Genomic DNA, 21,686 nt, shown 5'->3' on the forward strand with positions numbered 1-21,686 from the left:
ACAAAAACAAGTACGAACACTCCTGTGAGCGGATCCTTTTCATTTCCTGCTGTTATTTTCCTGCACGTAGAGCCAGCGCCGCGTGATTTCCATTTGCTGCGGATTCCAAATGGAAAAGGGAGTAATAACATGTGGGCGGTTGAAGCAACATATGCGACACATTCCCATAAACCCCTACCAAGAAAGAAAAGAAAACCAAATGATAATGGGCCTGAGGTCACCCAAAAGGCTTCAACTAATGTTCTGTGAAAGAAAAATAGCGAAACTGCCTAAGAGGAGCAAAAAGAAAGCCAGTTGTAGAGAAAAACCGCGTTCCCTAATGATGGTCATCATCGAAGACTATGTCTTCCAGCTCGCATCTAACTTAACATTTTACTTTAAACCCCGCAACAATCCGGATCAGTAATAATGCAATGGTGTATGTCGTTATATATTAATATATTAATTAAAACGGTCTAAAGATCATTTGGTTATATAAAATTATAACTTGTTTGGGCTTTTAAATATCAAATTTTCAAAGCTGGTAAAAGTCAATAGAACTAAATTAAAATAAGCAAATTGATTATAAATAAGTTAAAAGTCTCTCAGGGCAAAAATTTTTAAGAAACCACCCTACCAACACATAACTCTGGCGTTGACCTTCTTTCTTTTCTCTCAGTTGCTTTTTTCTTTCCTGTCATTTCTGATTGAGATTGAGGTCCGAGCAAACAAATCAGACTCAAGAGTGGCCAAAATAAAACTTTACATATGTGCGAATACGTGATAAATTCGCACATGTGTACATATATATGGTAAGCCGCTGACAACTTAACGGTTGTTCCTCTCCAATATCTACCTATCTCTGTCTCCCACTACCAATAACAACAAAATTTAACCAAAAACAGGTTGAGCTTTACTTTCCGCGAATTCAGTTCGCTGTGTTTTTTACGGTTGACTTTATTAAGTTGGTAGTTTTCTTTTGAAGTTTGCTGATTTGGATAAACATGAAAAATGGTGCCATTCAATTGACACACATCCAATACTTGGCTTAAGACAAAACCAAAATGAAAAAAAGGTGGAGTTTGGATCAATCGGTGCAAGTGAATCATAAAAAAAACTTTTTCTTCACTATAACTTCGCAATAAACTTCGTTAAATATCTCAAAAATCATTATCCACTTTTCATAAGCCGGCTATGACACGGAACCCACATTTCCCAAAAAGCTTTTCCAACTTTTTCCATCGGTATCCTTTCAGCTGCTCTCATTCCCAGGAATATATATTCCACATGGCGGATCCTCCAGTGTTTCCCAAGAATAATGCTCTATTCCACTCTATCGGCCACTGTCTTTTCACACAAAATCAATTAGCAATAAAAGCAAATCAAAAAAAAAGACAGAAACTTTTTAATGCCTTGGGCCGAAAGAGATTTATAGCATTTGGCAATGGCCCGTTTTCGGCTTTTTCGGAGCACTTAAGCCGCAAATATGTGCCAGGGCACGCGTTTCAATTAATAGCCTAGCAAATTAATAAATAAAAGACTGCAAGCGATAATTTAGAACTTAGGGTATTTTAGAAAATCATATCAGTACAACAGCCTTGAAGCATCAAACAGCTATCAATAAATATAAGAATATATATGTATTACGAGACAAGAGGAAAAAACCCCAAGCGAAGCGTCACCGTTCGCCCAATGTTTAGGACAACTGGTTGAGGTTGATTGGCCCGGCTCAAAAAATGCGCTTTAATCATTTCCTTTTCCGGTTAAGCGGCGTCTCTCTCTTTCCATTCTGCGCCGTCTACGATTTGCATTTATAATCGATAATACAATTTGCATATGTGGATCTGACTGATTGCCTGACCTTTTCGGCTGAGAAGAAGACTTTAATGTGTCTTCTTTTCGGCAGAATGACAAAGTAGCATGGCAAACAAATGTCCAAAGACAACATCATAAGAAAGCATGCGAAAACTTCCCTATCCACCATAATAATCGACCTTGATCACTCATTGTTTTTACAAAAAGAAATGTATTTGCTTGGCAGAGATTTGACCAACGACTATTTTCGAGAAAATCTGCCCAAAAGACATAACATTAAAAGGGCATTTGCTGTCAATTTTTGACATTAGTCATACATTTTAGTATTTATTTGGAAAAAAGTCTGTGCCGAGGTTATTACCATAAAAGTCTGACGACGCCACACACCTCTTGCCCACTAAAAAAAAAAAACACTGAGTCAAGTTGAACAAAGCATTTCAAGTTTTACGCTTGAGTATGAATTACAAATATCTTTGCGTTGCTCGGCTAATCAACAACAACAATAAAATTGTAGCATCTACTAGGAAAATAGTGGAAAGTCATGGAAAATCTTCGACATCGTCATCGTCTTCCACAATAGTCTGCGAAAGTGTTGACAGCTTGACTTTGTGGCCGGCCTGTGAAAGTACACAAAAGCGGTGAAAACTCGTTCCAAGCTCAACTGCTATATGGCAGGCTACTACTAATTGCACATGCACATACGGAACGGAGTGGGGTGAGTAGGGGGTTTTGGTCTCGAGCGGTCAGGAAAGCCATCCAGAAGAAGAGTGACAAGATAAGGCACTCAAAGCAATTGCCACAAGAGCGCTTACAATGGCACCTGTTTGCCATTCCCATTCCCCGGGGAAAACTGCCGTCTGGGGGTTGGGAAAACGAGGGTGGTGCACTGTCTCCTGACCCACTGGTCTGCACCCATCGATTCGGTCGGCCCCCAGCCGAGGTTACATTGAACCTTGTTGAATGGCAGTTTTACGTGGTTGCATGTTACACTTGGAAAATAGTTATAATGTGCAATGAATAGTGTGATAAGGGATGGTTGATGTTTTTTAATTGTATGAAATTAGCTAGAGACATTCTAATTTGTGAGGTTTTAATTTCAATTGTTGTAAATATATAGCATTTCTATATAGGATTGGCAGATAAAGAAAAATAAAACATATGTATACCTTCTTCTAAAGTTATCATTCTTAATATAAGTTTTTAACTCTAAAAAGTCACCAAAAAGGGACATAAACAACTTCCGAGTGCCATATAATGATATAAATTCGGCCATTAAGCACAGAACCTCGAAATGTGAGTGCAACGAGGAGGAGCCAGACGAAAAACATTGGAATCTCGGAATACTCAACGTGGTGGCCGGCATGGGTCGCAAAACATTCGGCCCCCTTGTATAGACATACATGTGTCTATATATTTGCATAAAATCGCATTAAAATTTGCCATTTTGCCAACTTTAATGTACCATAAAACACAAACAACAGCGGCGAAGACGATGACGATGACGATGTAGACGCCATAGGAAACAAGTAACTTTTTTGTGTTGTTTGCTTAGTGTCCAGAAAGTGTAGCAAAGGAGAAATAGCGAATAATTTAATGTGCAAAAAGTAGCGAAAGGGACGCGAGGAACGAGAACAAAAAAAATGAAAGAGCCAAGTCGAAACTTTAACCAGTCCCGCCCAGGAAACGAGGGTCAACGGGTGGCGGGGAGGTAGAGGCGACGGGGGGGCAGAGTCAAATTAATTGTGGGAGAGTCTAACTAATGTCGTGGACTTTGCTTTAGAGCTGGAGCCAGAACCCAAGCCACGCTGTTACCTAATGCCTCATTAGGCGCCTAAAATAGGGCAACAAAAACTTAAGAACCTAACGCATCGAAGGACTCGCTTTATATTAATTAAATATGTTTTGTCCCAAATTAAATAAGGAACCCTACAGTGTAATAAAACCTATCAAGCACAAACTGAACAACTACTTTCAAGTAAGATCTTGATCCTCGATTTATGTAATTAATAATGTTAACCAAATTAATAAATTGTAAATGAAAACTTAATTTGGTCAATTACCAAAAAGAAAATCGTTGATTTAAAAAGAGAAAAATTCCTATGAATATCTCAGGATTTAATTCAATAAAAAAAAAAAGAAAACAAGTTACCTTTAAAAGACTAGTATTAAAGCAGGAAATCAAAATCAAAAATCAACCAGGAATGGCAATACATCAAAAGAATGGAAAAAAGAGTGATATCAAAAAAGTCAATACATTTTTCGATTCCCAGTTGCACTTGTAAAACTCCATTCAATTGATAATATTTTATCGAAATGTTCTCAACCCAACTTCCGTCATTTAACGAATCAAATTTGTTTACACCGATTTGAACCTCATCAACAGCATACTTGCGTAAATCAGAGTAAATCGGCTGTTTGAGGACAATCAATACCCACTTGAACATATGCGAGTGAATTTATGGATATTCATGCCAATTACGCAGTCAAGTGCTTGCCTAGACCATCATAAATCCCCCTGCATCGATGAGCTGTGGTGCCCTAGCGATATATATTTATTTATGTTTACGCAGGCAAAATTTACAATTTTCAGCGTTCACTCTTTAATTGGCCGTCTGTCAGTTGTCATGACAATAATTAATGTACTACCAATCGAACGTCCATCTCCGAACATGTGTACCATTGTGGGACATCATAATGCGTGTATCGGCTATCTGAGTGTACATCCATTCTTATGCTATATGTACCCATATATTCCTATGCTATGTGTATCTTGGCATTGAAAAGGCCAAATGGTAATGTAGTTTTCATTTCGACTGGACGAAATAGAATTGGAAATTGACTTTGCTCACGCACGGGGTGACAAGTGAGCCAAGACAAACACATTAGGGTCGAAAAAATCCGAAAATGTTTTTCTTTTCAAATTGCGAACTTGTTGCTCAATTCACATCTATCGCTAAGCAGTTGACCACAAAATGTTGCAATGGAAATCGAGTCAGTTGGTTCTAAAATATTGGAGTCCCAGGTGCCCACACTCACCATATGCATCGATATAGTGCGCCAGTTCTGCTACTAATCCACAAGTATCCATCGGTTCACTGTGTTCTTGAATGGGAGATATTCCAGTTGCCGAAGCACGAATTGGAATTTTGGTAAATATCTTTTCACTTTTGAAACGTAACGGGGATCCAGAGCACAAATCCCTCACTCACACACTCGCGCACTATCTTCGAGATAATAATAATTTTGGGGATGCGATGGTGATGGTGATTCCGTCTCCTTGATTTGGGGAGGGGGACGTGCCACAGACGGCGACTAGACGAGAGTCTAAGCGTCTGTCCGTCGCTCTGTTTTGTTGATGTTAGATTTCGAGTTCTGTTTGTTTCGATTTCCGTTTGTTCTTGCTCTCACCGTCGAATTGCTTTGGGAATATATTCCTTTTTACATTTCGAGCTCTTTGAATTTCTTCACCCGCGATTTGCACTATGCAGCCACTATATAATATCTGTACAAATATGAATATATGCTCTCGATTTGCGTTATTTAAAGAACTATTTCCTCTGCCTTCTTCTTCACTACTTATTTTTCCTATTTTCTGGGGTTCAGCTACAATGCATTTGCACTTTATTTCAATTTTTGCCGTCGAATTGCACTTGTTGTTTTTGTTGTTGATGAGGGGCGGGGATTGGTATTATTTGGGACTTTCTAACAATTTCTCATCAATAGAGGTGTGTGTGTATATAGGCGATTTAAACATGTATATCATTTGGTTGCAACATTTTGGGTTTTTGTTTTGAAACGTTCGGTGTTTTCTGGGGAAACCGTTCTGGTTGGTTTTGTGTTTCGAACTGTGTGTGCTGTGTTTTGTATCTTGTAGTTAGACGAACGCGATCGGGCGAACAACCGTTAACAACAAAGTCCAAAAAAATACTAAATCAATGAGCGAAACGAGCAGAATGTTAAACGCGAAATTCTCCCAGTGGCAAACCAAAACCACCTCCAAGTCGTCGGCGTCGCTCGGTCGATGAGCGAACTCACCACATACTCTCACTCGCACGCACACCAACACGCGGAGAGAGGGTATAAAATGGAATCGGCGCTAAAGTTAAATGTGAAGCGCAGACAGCAGTCACTCACACAGAGATACGGACACACTGAGCGAGCGGCTTGAATGAAAAATGCCGATGCAATCGTGAGATACTCTTTGTTTGCTCTCCAAAACGTATCTGTGTATCCATGAGTACTTATATCTGTGAGTTGTGAGCGAACGTATTTAGGAGTGTATGCGTGAGCAGCCCACATTATACGCGTGTGTAAGTGCCGTCGTCGCTTTCCTTTCTCGCTGCCTTTATTTTCGGTTTCCTACACTTATTTGTTGTGTTTTTTTCGTTGATTTTTTGTCGCTACTTTCGGGTGCACAAGTGCAAATTCACACGTACATTCAAAATGTACGCGCACAGTGGGACAAAAAGCTACGAAACCTGTTGGGAAAAGTATGAATTGGAAATCGTGCAATGTACAAATGCCGTACGCTTTTTGTTTGTTTCTTACTTTTTTTTTTAATTTAATTAGTATGATTAATAGAATGTAAGGAAAGCGAGACGTTTCTTTAAAGCTTTTACAGAGATATTTGAATTCCAGGATCATGTGATTGTTCACATGTTGCTTTCATTTCCAAACCATTGGTTACAATCGCTATGCACCCGAGGTGTTAAGAAAATTAGCTTAGTTGGCTATATTAACACAATCCCATCAATAATACTGAAATTAGAATTTGGTTTTTAATACTTCATACCTCAATAGAGTTAAAGACAATTGTCCGTCATTTTACAAGACGAAAAGTAAAAGCATTACAAATACTCTCAATTTTTAAAGATATCCAAAAATGAATTCCAGATCAACAGTTGATCTTTCATAGCAGAGATCTAATCTTGAAGACAATGCAAACGTTTCACCTGACCAAAAATACATTCCCACGTCTGCTGAATGAGTAATAGACCATGATCGAACCTCACAAAGTTCTCCGTAGGCCTTAACAAATTGGACAGTTTCCAATTCGTTGCAAACGGAAACCAACTTAAGTCGGCTATAATGTAGACACCAGGAATCGAACGAGAATATTGACACTGCTGAGACGTAATTGATGGAAAGGCAAGAAGATCAGCAGGGCAAACAAAACGCCGAGCAAACTAACACAAATCATGCAACAGCCACAGAAGTATCTATGAAGTACATATACATATACACGTTACGCTGCCGTCTGTTGGGCGGCGTATAAATTGCACATTTCGAATACATTGTGGTTAAAAAGTAAGCGCAAAGCGAATCGAGATACTCAGATACAGATACGCACACATCGCTGCAGATAATTGTTCGTACCCCCGATCCCCGCCACCGGGCCCCCACCACCGGTACGTGTTTATTGAACGTGGATGTGTGCGTTGAGTTGACGCTGGGCAAGTTCAAGTGTAGAATGCAATAGAGAATTGCATTGGCCAGAGCGAGAGAGCGGACTCCGACAGAGAGCTGCTTTATCTCTCTCTACGCATACGCATAGAAAAGCCGGCTAAATGCAAGGGCAATAGTGCAGGGGTGTGGGTTTGTGGGGGTGGTGATGGTGATGGTGATGGTGAGCATGTGGTGAGTTTCGCTCTGTTTGGGGTTGGCTAGACACATTGAACCACAAAAGTTCAAGATGAAAACACAAAATATCAACAATGACAGCTGAGTAGTGGGAACGACATGGTTGTGGGGAGGGGTTGCGGGGGTGTATAGTGGTCTCTCTCGCTCTTTGTCTCTCTATTTGTTTGGGTGCGGGAGGGGGACACCAATACAAACACAGCTGCCTTCCATGACTGCGTCTATGATGCCTTTTCTTCTCATTCGCCCCACTCTCCTCATTCTCATTCCTCACCCATTCCTCGCTTTTCTCCACCCCCTCCCTTCTTGGCCGACTGCCAAACGACTCTCAGTTCAGTAGTACACTGGAGCAATTGCTTAGAGTATGGGTGCAACATGTATCTGTGTCTAGCTATATGTATCTGTGTATTTATATGTGTGGGTGAGAGAGTTTGTCTAGCTGCGGGGGTGAGGAAGGGAGCCGACCGAAGTCATGTGCATGCCGTTTGTTGGGGTAGTTCGCCGGCAAGTAAAAGAAATGTAAAAGAGCCGATATATATAGAGCCATATAGTCAAAACTTGCATCAGTCGTCATAAACAGACATCATACATTACAGAAAGAAAAGGGGATTTATCTTCGGATTGATTTCACTATTAGAAAAGAAAGTAATAAATCAATCGTAATATCATAGTTTTAATGATAGTATGATCTCGGTTGTTTTGTAACTATTATTGAGGAACAACACTTTTTAATGTTTTAGTTATCTAAGTTATGGCTTTTCTGTAAGTACATCTCAAAAATGCCTTAAACTGCAACACGGCTTTTAGTTACAGCTTTAAACCTATTGGTTCATTAAAATCATTTAAATTCAAGAACACGTTCTCATAAGATAAGATAAGATAGTTTTCCAACATCCAATTGGAATTAGTTAGCTCTAGGTCGGAACTAGTTCAATCTAATACGTTTTATCCCATGGGATAGCACCTTTATAACCGAAACCTACAGTTGTTGCAGCGCTCAGATACATAATGTATCTGTGCACCTCTCTCCAGCCATCTGGTCTATGTGTGTGTGTATGTGTAAGTATCTCCGGGCAATTGGCGAGCGAGATAGCTGGCTAGAAAAAAGAAACAACAAAGGAGAAAAACTTGTCTACATGCCTGTCGCACAAGCTGCAAAATTTATGCGAAGACACACAAATCCACTGAACGAGAGACCGACAACTCAGTCGATGGTTGTTGTTGCTGCAGTTTTTGTTTGTTGTTGTTGTTGTTGTTGTTGTTGTTGTTGTTGTCGTTGTCGGTGCCTGGTGTTTTTGTTTTCTTGCCCATAGACAGGCTGCACCAATCTGCTCCACAACACCCTGCCCCGCACCAGCAGCTCGAACCTTGTAGATGCATAAAACGCCGACAGTGGCACACAGAGAAAAACATTTTGATTCAATCAAAACCATAACAAAAACTTTTTTATTTTATCTAACCAATGAAATATATTTTATATGTTAGATAGTTTAGAAAACTTTGACGCTTTCCCTAAAAGCCTTATTATTTTAAAACAAAAAACAAACAACAAAAAAATGTATTTAATTTTGTTAATAAATTTATTAAAGTCTAGATTTAAGATAGTTGAATTGTTTTTTACCGTGCTCGGACATAATTTTATTTTATTGAATTTTCTTTGCCAGTCTGGTTTGCCTTGTTTGGCTTGGTTTGCTTCGCCTCGGATCGGATCGGTTCGGTTTGGCTTTTGGTATGATTTTGACTTTGAATCGGGTGCCACAAAGAGACAGAGGGCGGGCCAAGAAAGGAGGCAAAGTCAGGTTTAATGTCGTTCAGTGGCGCGGCGACGTTTTGCAGTTGAGGTAGTCAAAGCCACGAGGCTAAGATGGGGGGTATAGGTATAGCCAGTATTTGGAGGGGGAGGAACGGGCGGACGTTCGGTTGGGCGACTGACGACGACATCAAAAATGGGCTGAGGCCGCTCGTGGGCAAAAAGGAACACAGGGCACAAGACACCGCGCGACTGTGGGCAAATAGTTAAACATTGGTGGTTGTTTACCGATAAGCGTCTATGAATGGGTAATGTGGAGTAGTCGGTGGACCGAAGGAGAGGCAGCGCCATAGTTGTCCGGCCGGAGCGGACTGTATGTACTGCTATATAGGTACATGGCGCTATCGCAAATGGGTGGTGAGAAGGTCGTGTCCAGGCACAGTGGTTTAATTCTAACTGATGCTTTTCTTATAAAATAAGTTCTTTACATTTCGCCGAAAATTGTATTTTCTCCATTAAAAAAATACCCTTTTCCAAGAAAAAAATATAATAAAATTTTAAATAGTTGTCATAAAAACAAAACTCTACCGCCTTTAAATAAATATATATATATAAATATATATATATACATATATATCTATATGATTATTTTAAAATACTTAATAATAGTAGGATTTATAAACATTATAGTTTATTTGGTGATCGTTGTTATTTTTTTTATTATTCGAAAGATATCTTTATTATAAGTTTATTTATTGAATCCCGAAAATATAGTTTTATATCTTTATTTTTGCCATTGAAATGTACCTATCCCACACAACATTATCTGTATTGTCATAAGCATATCTTCAAGTAGTTTTCTGAGTACAATGTCCCTAATGCATTTCTCTTATCAATTTAATTTTTTTTGGTCTCCATCCGGAGGGTCCCCTCAATTGACCGACAGTTTGTTTCTTTTATACTTTGAATTTTTTTATGAGCTTGCATTAGGTTCACTTTAATAAATTGTGACTTCTGTCTGTCTTTTGAATGATATTTTTATTTCTGCATATTGACATTTCAATTGGTTTTTATCAGCGCAATTTATTTTTACGAATTTCTTTATGATACTGGTCTCTTGGAAAAAAAAGGAGGTTTGCTTGTTAAAAACATAATATGAAATTAATATGTAAACATTTTTATTATATCCCTTTCGTAAGTTAAAGGCTGCTCTTCTATTTTTTAAAGATATTACTTTATGAAACCTAAAAACAAATTCGACTTTAAAAACTAAATAAATTTTTTGCCGCATTCGCCCAATCAAGAATTTTTTTGTTTCGTTAACGATTCAAATGCTGGTCGAATCAAAGGCGAAATTTCTAAATCTTAGGAATTTATTTCTATGAGTGTATATTTACCCAATTGAGAACCAACACAGAAATAGGAGCAGAAACTTACCTGAAAAGAAAAAAACAGTGAGAAATTTGTTAATTAGCGTTTGATGAAAATATATCACATTTTGTATTTAATGATTTACAATTCAACCTAACGAAGGCCATTTCTGATTTCCAGATTTCATTAACCGACTCTATTCATTGACAAAAAATTAGCAACAATTCTCAACTTAACTTTCCGCTTAACACATATTCAACAACGTAACTGTCTTTTGTTTTTGCCTTATTTTTGTCGTCATATTTTTTTCACATTTTTGTTTGGGTGCGGAAAAACCTTGACTGAGTTAAGCGTTTCACGCTTGCCAAGCGTGCAATTTCCCTAACTCAGACAGCGTCTGACTAATTTGCATTTTTGAAATGCAGGAAGACTGTGGGGAGTTGAAGTCACTTTTGAGAGGTATTGAGGACTGGATTGAGGTATTATCCAGGCTGCAGGCTTCAGTTCAGTCAATCTAACTCTGAGCAGAGCACATAAATCTTTATTATTCGCCCGCGCAAGCGTCGGGGACGTAAGGCAAATTGAATTTGAAAATTGTGAACCGACACTTGACGGGCTGTCTACAAAAATAAAAAGTTAAATTAAATATATACATAATGCGAAAAACGTCAGAGGATGATGGAGGGGGAAGGGGGCTGTCTGCATCTCAAAAATATTAATTCCACAATTTGATTTGATTATTCAAATCGAGCTTCAGACGACCAAATTGTTTGCAGCTATAGACTTCTGTTCATGTGACAAAGTCAAGAAAAATTAACAAGTTTAATTAAAATTTAAAATTTTGACCACCGAATTTATGTCTTCAAAATACTTAATTTGATCATATCGCAAGCTTACATATTATCTTTCGAAATACCTAAGTATTTTACCAAATTGCTTTTAAATTAAGTGCTGTAGATTACATTAGCAGAACGCACTGTTGGTTCGTAATTAATGTTGCATGCCAATATTATAATATTTTGTTATTTATGTTGTCGTGCGTGACATTATTTCATTCAAAGTGACAATTCGAGGCGTTGCTGGCATTCGAATACCCACAAATGAGTTCCTAATCCTCCAGGGTGCCAACGATTCTGATCGTAATGCCCACTGACAGCCAGTCCCCTAGATTGCATACTAAGCAGAGGACCAGCGTCTGTGATGGGCGTGCCCTTGTGCCGCCAGTTATCGATAGCGATTTCCTGCACAGTTAAATAGAAACGCAATACGGCCAAAACAAAAATTCATCAGCATTCAGAGGGTGAGGGCTGGGGGCTGAGGGCTGGGCAAACTGGGGAAACTGAGCACTTGTTGCCGCCGCAAATTCCAACTTATTTTAGTTGTCTTACTGGCTTAGCTGTTATTGGAGGAGAGGAGGAGCGTGGTGTACGTACAACACGCGCTGCTATTTTTTTCCGGGGGTTGGGCATCTACTGATGCTCCAGTAAGCAGCTGACACTGCGTTGGCCGGTGAAAAGCTTCTGGTTACAGAAATAGCCACGCACTTGCCACAACACAGTCTGCGTTTTACTCAATTGGAGCCCCTATGCACCCACCGACCCACAGGCCAACCATCGAACTAAAGCAAACTTGTGTAAATTATTTTTAAATTGCACATATTTAATCAAGTGTGAAGTCTGCTGCGTTGCTGTCGCACCACTTTGTATGCATGTCAAACAATTAATTAGTGCACAATCCACTCACTGTTTGGTTTTTCGTTAATTTTGTTTTCTTATTCCAAAGTTGATTTGCCTTGAACTTGAATTCTTTTGGGGGTGGTTTGCTAAGTATGTATATTAGTTCTTTGCTAAGATTGAATTTTAAAACTTCAGCTATAAGTTAAAAAAAATTACCAAAACATTGCATTTAAATTTTTGTGCTTATTAACCAAATAGACATTTTACTCTTCGTTTTTGCATCAGCATCAATGAACAATAAACGCGATTTATTTCAAATTCCAGCGATCTGTCACCAGCAACTAATTTAGGCAGCCATATGTCGCATTTGCACTCTTGAAATGCATACACACATTCACAAGTAGGTATTTTATGTGAATAATCGCTCGCCCACCGAAAGTTCATTGTACGAGCCACGACGCAGTTGCTGCGGTTCTTACTCATTTTGGTTTCTGGCTTAGCGCCGAGTTTTACCTAATTAAGTCAACAAAGTGGAAACCCCCAGACAGACACACGCACATTCACGTTGCCGACAATATAATTAATACCTTTGAAAATGAAAAATAAAAAGCTTGGAGTGAGAAAGGTCGCACAGAAATATCCTTGCTAATTTTTTTTGTTTAGCGAGTTTCCAACATACTGACAAATTAAAATTGGTTTAAGAATACAAACAGTCTGGTAAATAAGTACTTAAAATAAAAAAAAAATTGAGTGTAAAGTATATTTTGTAGGTTTTGTTATCACAATTATATTTTTTATACTTAATGTTCGAAATTTTATTATCCGAACAGAAAAAACTTTTGACGAAAGTCGATATACCTTCTCTTTTAGAGCATCTAAACCAACCGTTACCGTCCCTCTATTAAAAGTAGAAAATCGAATCAAATACAATTAACTAGCCACCTATAACATAACAAAATTAAATCTAATTTTATAGATAAACAAATTAACAAAATTATACCAACATTTTAAAAGAACTCTGAAGGGATCATTGTCTGTGTGGACGAGAAATATTTTAAATAATGACGAAGTCAATTTGCCAATGAATTAAAATAAATAATTATGGGATGAACTTATAATTAAATATAAAATTCGTTTTTTAAACCAACCTTAATTTTGTTACAAGCAAAACAACACCACCCCAAATCTAAATTTCTGTTTACGATATTGATTTTGAAAATTCTTGAAATATATACGATACGTGCTTGTTGACCTTTCCCTGCAAATATAAATTATTCGATTCGAGCAGGCTTCGAGAACAGTTTCATGGGAAGACTTCGACTTTTTAAAATTCATACGTGATTTCACCATCATTATCACAAGTAAACTCAACATAAACACGAGAATTTCTAAGTATGGATAACTTAACATTAGGGGGACTGCTCGAATACGAGAGCGGCAAAGACGAGAGCTGCAGCGGTAGAAATTCCTTTGACCTGTACGTGAACTTCCTGTGGATCTTCGTCGGCATTTACGTTCTGTCCCAGCTGAACAAACTGTCTGAGCGCCTCATTGGCCAGCGGCTACTCGGCTTGAAGCAATGGTGCGATGTCCGCTCAATCAAAAACGAATGGGAGCTGACCCTGCAGCTTTACGAGAAGGACAAACGCCAGCTGGACGCACAGGTGCGGGAGCTGCGCCAAAAGAACCTCAATATGGAGCGCGTTATAAACGATTTGCGCGACTGCAACATACACCTGATCAGTGAGAACTTTATGCGATCCGTGATGCAGGAACAGGTTAACACAAAGAAAAAGGGCTTTATGAGCTAAGAATCAATTGATTTTATTCCCAGAAATATCTCCTTTTTAACATTTTAAACGAATATGCAAAACTTTATTTATTGTATATATTAAGACGCAAACGATACCTTTAATGATATTAATCCTACATTTAAAAAATTATAGCAAATTATGTGGAATAGATCAAATTGACCTCGAGACAAGCCCAATTTATATATAATCAAATGTTTTTTTTACGCAGAAGCCGAGGCCAGCCCAGTCCAACATCTACATCACCAACAGCCACTTCCACCTCACACGACAGGTGTTCGTGAACAAGAGTCTCGATGTGCATAATGCCGGCAGAACGGATCTCGACTCCATGGACTCGATGGCGACCGGAGAGGGACTGAATGTCTGGCTGCAGTACCTAAAGATGCGAAAGTACTATGTGGGCCCGATTGCCGATCCAAATTTGATAGCTCCCAGCAGCCCCGAGCATATGCAACCCATTGTTATGACAACTGAGCAGTTGGCCAGGTTGCAGGGTAAGAAGTTATGATACATTTGTTAGTTGGCAAACATTCAAATTCTTTGATTTCTTTTCAGGCATGATCTAGTTGATTTAACTTTAAACGCGAATAGCAATTGTTGTTGTTATATTAATCAAAATACAAAAAAACACCATAAAAATATATATTTAAATTTATTTGGTCATGAAAACATTTCAATGAAGTTTAAGTAATGGGATTATTTCTAAATGTAGGATAAAGTTATTGCGGGCTTTTTAATTATTGTAGCAAGAGAGAAATACTTGAGAACTAATAATAATCAATTTTATATATCTTAGTATCGTAGTAGAAACCATAGTCAATTTTGTTGTAGATTTTCATAACATAATCTATAAAATTTCTAAAAATATAAAACTTGAATATCTTTTTGACGCATTTTAAACGGAAATGTCAACTACTTCAGTCAGTTGATTTATTTTCTTTGCATTTCAAATTCAATTTCCGTTAAGTGCTGCGGAACAAGCCAAATCGTTTTTATTTGCCTAACCACCTAACACCCAGCGCTCCTTCTTTCGCAGTCTTCGTGTCAACATCTGGCGGAAACGAAATAAAATAAATGCAAAATATGCCAGTTTGCCAGTTTGCCAGTCAGTCGGTCGTCTGTTTGTTCCAACTGGAACTGCTAAGACGATGACTTATCAAGGCAGAATTAAGCGATTGCTTTCTTCAGCTCTCTTCCCACATTCTACCGCTCTGCCGGCACTCTCCATTTTATTTTCTTTGCCATGGGGTCAGTGGCAGTTATCGTTGCAATTTTGTAATCAGTTGCCGGCTCAAGGTTAAATGCTCGCGGGCACAGTGGGACAAAGTCTGTGGGTGCGGGGTCCTTTCCACCTCACATGTTTTGTCTTTCCCCCCGATTTCTGAATTTTTGTTTACCCATATCGAGAATCGCCATATTTGATTTACATTTGTTCGAGTGTACCACCGTTGTGGTTTTTTTTTTTCGCTTAGCGGCTACTTTGTGGGTCATTTGCCTGTCTGGCGGCTCATGAGTATACATATGCATGTGCACTCGTATTGGGTTTTTTCGTTTTTTATTTGCGATTGTCACTTTGTTGATTTAGATTTATGGCCATTTAAATGCAATTTCATTGTATTTTCTGGATCAGTATTGTGTACTGAATTGGGTCTTCTCCCTCCATCCCTCTGCATCCACATTTTCTGTTTTTACTGTCTGCTTTGACAATGATGACGCTGATGAAGCCTAAATCGATTAGCGGCGATTGCTGTATATGGAATTGAACTGATGAAGTCAGTGAACTAATACAATAATGTTGCCTTCGCTAGTATACGTTTCTTATCTCGTTTCAAGCAAATTATAACGAATTTTATATGTCACTTTACATATTTCAAAATCACATAAATTTAAATTGAAAAGAGAAATATTTACACAAGTGCCTTACAAACTAAAACAATATACAAACGGAATTATAACAACTTTAACTGTGTTTCTTAGAGTTTATAATTATTTTAATTTAGTTAATTACGTTTTTATAAAAGATTTATTATTTTGAAACTAGGTTATATCATAACCATTTTAAAAAAGCTTTTTAAGTTCTGTGTATTTCACATACTGCATTTTATTCCTGTTTCTATTTATATATTGGTAAAATAAGTTTTCAACTGAAAATACCTATAGAAATTTTAGGCTTTAATCCTACTTTTAGCTTACTAAGAAGACAAGAAAACAGCCCTAAGTAGGACAAGGTCTCGTAACCATATCGTAACCAACCAACGTCATTGGAGCACCCGCATCTTGTAATGCTGGCCAACTTTACCTAAACATTTTAATTGTTTAACGCGTGCTATCAATTCGAGCCAAGTCGGCGGACAGGCCACGCCCATAAAAACCTGGTGCAACATGAATGACGCATTACCCGGTGAATATTTGAATGGCTAGCTTCTTATGCCAGACCAACTACGCAAATGGGAGTCGTAAGACGGCAAGTCGCTTATTATAGTTTGTTATTTATAGATCATTCACAATGCGTGGTACTTTACACTTGACCAGCATCGCCTGACATTTGCATAGCTAATTTGTTTACCGCTTAGGCGAAGAATTAGAGTCCGCCAACCGCAAATAATTTCGCACACTAACCCACAACTTGGGCGTGGAGCAGTGAGGGAGCGTCGGAATAATCTAATCGTTAATTGGCACACTAACCCCAAATAGAAATTGCTCTGCCATTGGCCCCATTCCACTCTCACTGATAAAAATAGTTTACGTTTTATCAAGGTTATTTTGCCAAAAAATAGCAAATAGAAAAAAACCAAACAAAAGCGAAAACGAAAGTGGGAGCCAAAGCAAAAACGAGTGCGAGGGTGTGTGAATAGATAGTCAGCGCCGAATACAATTGGGAACGACCTTGAGATAATGCCCTCATTTATGCATTTGATATTTGTTTATTTACCGTCAAACAGTTGGTGAAATTGGAATTTGAAAAAATTCTCCGCATGCTGAGCAATACACTTAAAGATAATAGCTTTTTTATAAGTAAAATTGTTTAAAAAACACTTGAGAGGTGAACAAATGATCACCTAATAATAAACTATAAAACCATTCACTTTGTTTTGGATACACTTGATTAAGAATTGTGCTTGTTGAACAACTAATTCCCTTTTTTTTGCAAAATAAGAAATACTACAGCTAATTTAGGAAATTTACAAAGCCATTTTTTGAAGGTTAAACAATAATTAATATAAATCAAAATTCCTTATACAAAATATTCATCAAATCTTTACAGCGTCACGTTTCTGGCACAAACCCGTTTTAGGTTTTGAATCAATCTCCAAGATCTCAAAAAAAAACTTGAACAAATAAATCAAGCACAATCAAAATGTGTAAAAAAAGGTTAAATTAATACAACCAACAAAATTTAATTTTGAGCAAAACTGAGTTCGACTACACTAAAATAAAAAAATGTATTAAAAAATAAAGGAATAAAAATCACTATTAAACTTATTATTTATCCATATCCGAAAATAATTACACTTTGTTTCAATAAAATATATTTTTTAATACAACTTAAGATATAAATTAATTTTAAAACATAAAAAAAATTTTGTGTATTTATTTCTTAATTACGAAAACTCTCTTTACTCAAAAGTTACCACGACACTGCAAATATATATTGCTTGCGTAAATAAATTGTAAAGAATCAACACGTAAATTACAATAAACATTTTTTAAATTTTACGAATAATCTACGGGTTAAAAACGAGCCAAACGAATCTTTCCAATCAAAAGTTCAAAATATATAACAGTATTGATAGGTCAGTGTGCTGAGGTTTTTAGAAGATCATTGACACCTTGCCGATCGTTTAAAAAGTCACCTCAAGATTAGATCAGATTAGGTACCTGGCTTCACAAATCTGTCAAGAACTGGGCCAGCGATCCCCGACGGGGACCCTAACGAAATGTTTATTTACCCAAAAATTAGGGTCAGGGCTAGAGACGTCGCTATCAAGTGTCGTCTACGTTTTGTTCTCTGGTTGCAAACGTGTATCTGTGTCATGCGAAAGCGAAAAGATACACACACACACACACAGGCGCACACGGACAGTATCAGACGGGAGGGGAGGCAGCTAGGGGGCCAGTAAGTGTTCATGACTCCCATTCTAATTTCATTTAAATGCTCCGGACATTCAGACGTGCTGCCATCTCGCTCTTGGCCCTCGCCCTTTACTCCTCCGCCCCGGTAAACCAGACGAAAATTTCTATATACAAAATTGCAGCCGACGTCGGCCATTTTGTTTTTACTTTTATTTCGTCTGTTTTTTTTTTTTTTTTTTTTGGCAAAATTTCATGTTGCCTTTGTATTGCCGAATCGTTGTTTGTGGCTGATGTGACTGTGTCTGCCCTGCGCCTGCCACTGCCCCCTCTCCCACCCACTGTACGTGAGTGTTGGATACAGCGGTGACACGCCCCGCATGGCCCCCCACTCACACACGCCTTCATCATAATCATCGTCATTGTGTCTTGTTTTGTGAAGCGCAAAAACGTGTTGCCATCGTTTTATTTTTATTTTTCACTTTCTGTTGATATATTTTACGAACTTTTTTATTTGTTGCTATTGTTGGATAAATATTTGCAATTCTCTCGGTTTGCCTGTCTATGCCAGTACATTTTTGGGTTTTATTATTCTTTGCTGCTGTGCATTTGCAAAAAATACAAGACAAATATTTGAATTTAAGTGCCACTCAAATATACAGCATTTTTATAATCGTACCGCTTTATATTAATAAAAATTTCAGCCTTTGGTCTATAATAAATTAAGAATATTTTTTGTACCAAGTGGGGATCGCGTGCAAGAAGAGGGTATTTTAAAGACCGGTTTCCCTTATCAACGAATAGAAATAACAAAGCAAACGTAGAAAAGCTAAAGAATTTTCTAAGCAAACAGCAACTTAAAACGTCTCAAAAGCCGATTGGTTGCCAACCGGTCCTGTGGCGCAATGGATAACGCGTCTGACTACGGATCAGAAGATTCCAGGTTCGACTCCTGGCAGGATCGCAGACATTTTTTTTATTTTTTTTTAATTTATAATATTAAAATTCTAAAGAATTTTTAATTAATAAAACAGTAAAAAAATGTGGTTAATTAAAAAATATTAAATTCTTCCCAAATCAAAATTGAGGTCGTCTTAAAACTGCAATATAAATTGTAATTAATAAAACAAAAATAATATGAGGAAACAAAGTAACAAAAAGTTTAATTTCGCCCAACGTGGGGCTCGAACCCACGACCCTGAGATTAAGAGTCTCATGCTCTACCGACTGAGCTAGCCGGGCACTTGACTCGATTGCCGACAATAAGGCCCAGAAGCTTGTACAATTTGGCTAAGCAGCCACAAGACAGAAATAAGATAAATATATAAAGCTGCTAGATAAATACACGTATTTCGAGCATCTCCCACATGGCCAAAATGAGCTCACATTGCGTATGCGCATTCTAGTTCTTTAGCGAGAGTGATTCAGGTCAAACTAATTATCTTGACCGAGCAAATTGAATCAACTACTTTGATGACTTGTCCATGGCAAAGATAATCAGAATGAATGTGATCAGTGTATGTATTATTGCATTGCCCGACGCTATTACACGATAATTTGCGGACTCTTTTTTGCTTAATCAGTTGAGGCAACGGGGGAAAATTCCATTTCATTCAGTGTCGCGGCGGCACTCGCTCGCCGATTCTCTCTTCTAGTTGCTCACAACTATTCATAGATTTCTATTTCATTTTCACCCTGACCCACCGCAATAGTTTTTATATTGCTTCGTTTACCCCTTTTCTCAGTCGACAGCTGCAGCAACAATAACAATGCCAACTATTTATGGCAAAATTCATTCGCTTTGTTGGTGTTGTTGCTAGCTTTCTATCAGAGTTTTTGCCATTGCTGCTCTTGAATTAGTTTATTATTGTTTGTTGCTTTATTTTGTTTATTTCTCTCTTTTTTTTTGCTTCTATTTTGTTTTTTCCGTCTGCGGTTCATTGAGTTCCTAAAGCGATAACAGTCTGAAACCATAGTCACACGCACAATTTTTACGCACAGAACGTAAAAGCAAAAACAAAGGCCATTTATAGCAAGTGCGAAATTTTTTACTGCAGACGATGCGAATGTATTGGACGCGGTGCGTATACGTGGTGAATGAATCATATTACGCATACGCCACATTGTCTACGGCGTACGGTTCGCACATAAAAGCACAATTTAGGAAGACAAATACTGTTGAGGAGATAAATGTATTTAACTTTAAGGCTAATCTTACAAAGCCATACTTTTGTATAAGATTAAAATCAAAGTTCTATAAAAATCCCAAAAAATCTATAAATGACAAGATTTATATAAAATTTGTTGGCTCTTCTTTTCAACACTCGCCTTGCAGTCTCGTTTTTCTTTAATTTTTATTTTATTGCCTTTCATTGGCCTTTGTTCTGAAATTTTTGTTTTTTTGTTTTTGCTGCAGTGATTTGAAATGCTTTGTTCTCATTTCACTCACACGAATATACAAATATATTGCTTGAAGTACACATGCAGCTTATTTGTGTTATTTTTTTTTGGCAAATTCATTTTCAGGTATTATCAGAATTTATTGCGTTTTAGGTTCATTGTTTCCCCCAATTGAGCATTTGTTTTTCGCAGTAAAAAAACCGAAATTGTGCACCTACATCAAATGTTTTTTCGTATTGAATGGCACAACAGGTAAATAAGTTTAATTAATACATTGAACTTGATCAAAATGTTGGGGTTCTGTTAAAAACACTCTTAGTTTGTTCAATTTTTTCCTGAATGCATGTATATATCTATGACTTAAGATGGACTAACATTAGTCCAATTTAAATTTAATTACCTCCCAACTTTCGATTCAAAATGGAAATTAACAACGTAAAAAAAGTAAAAAATATCTTATCTCACAAAATGGCAAAGCGTCAAGTGCAACGAATATATATATACAAGAAGAAAATATTCCCTACTCACTGTCCAAATTTACTTACTTACTTTTAACAAATTTATATTTTTATTATAGTCTGAATTCGCGCCGTTTCGACGCCAATAAAAATTAAATTATAGGGACGTTTTGTCCTCCTTGTTCCAAATTTATCATGAAAGTAATATACCCCTTAACTCTACGTGCAAAGCGTATTGAATCTGTATAGATATATTTGTATAACACAAATAGAATAAAAGCAGCAGAGGGAAAGAGAAAGATATTCCAAAGCGTCCATCAATTAAAAGCAAAAATAAGAGAAGGAAAATGTGCACTAAAAGCGGTGGAGAGGGAACATACACTTCTACTTGTGTTTTCTTCTCGATATTGATTGATGTTTTCATAGCTACCCGTTTGCACAAACACAGAGGCAACTCGTATACAGGTGTGTGTTTATGATTAATCGCCAAATATTGTGGGGTACAATGCACTCATCGACCGCAAAAGATTTATGTTTGAATGTTAGATAGAGAAATGATAAATATGCATTTAAGACGTAAAATAAAGGTCAAAACTTGGTATGTGGTGAAGCCGAGGATTGTTAATATTGTTTACTTAACAAAAGAATTTTAAAATAGTTATTTTCTGAATTCTTAGTAAAATCTGTCGGTATTAGAGAATTAGTATTGTCATAC

General features: G+C 37.4%; 2 protein-coding genes and 2 non-coding genes across 6 annotated transcripts in view; 2 read left to right on the forward strand and 2 right to left on the reverse strand.

Annotated features, from left to right (window-relative positions):
* LOC108135959 (ecdysone receptor) overlaps nt 1-21,686 on the reverse strand; it is a 69,129-nt gene that overhangs the window by 33,815 nt on the left and 13,628 nt on the right. For 2 of the 3 annotated variants that reach the window (XM_041709857.1, XM_017256910.2), the window contains exon 1: nt 4,831-5,723. The exons of the other annotated variant lie outside the window; for it this stretch is intronic. In XM_041709857.1, coding sequence (XP_041565791.1) covers nt 4,831-4,882 — 52 coding nt within the window. In that variant the 5' untranslated portion in view covers nt 4,883-5,723. Of the gene's footprint in view, nt 1-4,830; nt 5,724-21,686 lie in introns of those variants that run through there. 3 annotated transcript variants of the gene reach the window in all.
* Nucleotides 13,501-14,695, forward strand: LOC108135960. Its single transcript, XM_017256912.2, has 3 exons — nt 13,501-14,006; nt 14,251-14,536; nt 14,598-14,695. Exons 1-3 carry the CDS (start codon nt 13,623-13,625, stop codon nt 14,606-14,608), a joined length of 681 nt encoding a protein of 226 aa, XP_017112401.1. The 5' UTR covers nt 13,501-13,622; the 3' UTR covers nt 14,609-14,695.
* On the forward strand, nt 19,005-19,077 carry Trnar-acg. The gene has a single exon. It is a non-coding gene; the product is annotated as a tRNA-Arg (tRNA).
* Nucleotides 19,283-19,355, reverse strand: Trnak-cuu. Its single transcript has one exon. It is a non-coding gene; the product is annotated as a tRNA-Lys (tRNA).

Source organism: Drosophila elegans, unplaced genomic scaffold, assembly GCF_018152505.1.
Source record: "Drosophila elegans isolate 14027-0461.03 unplaced genomic scaffold, ASM1815250v1 contig_520, whole genome shotgun sequence".
Taxonomy (NCBI): Eukaryota; Metazoa; Arthropoda; class Insecta; order Diptera; family Drosophilidae; genus Drosophila; species Drosophila elegans.

Bases quoted from the DNA above. Each gene is read 5' to 3' on its own strand.
- LOC108135960 (XM_017256912.2), top strand. From the start codon at position 13,623: ATGGATAACTTAACATTAGGGGGACTGCTCGAATACGAGAGCGGCAAA. The intron at 14,007-14,250 runs GTTAACACAAAG...TTTTTTACGCAG, and splicing joins GATCCGTGATGCAGGAACAG to AAGCCGAGGCCAGCCCAGTC.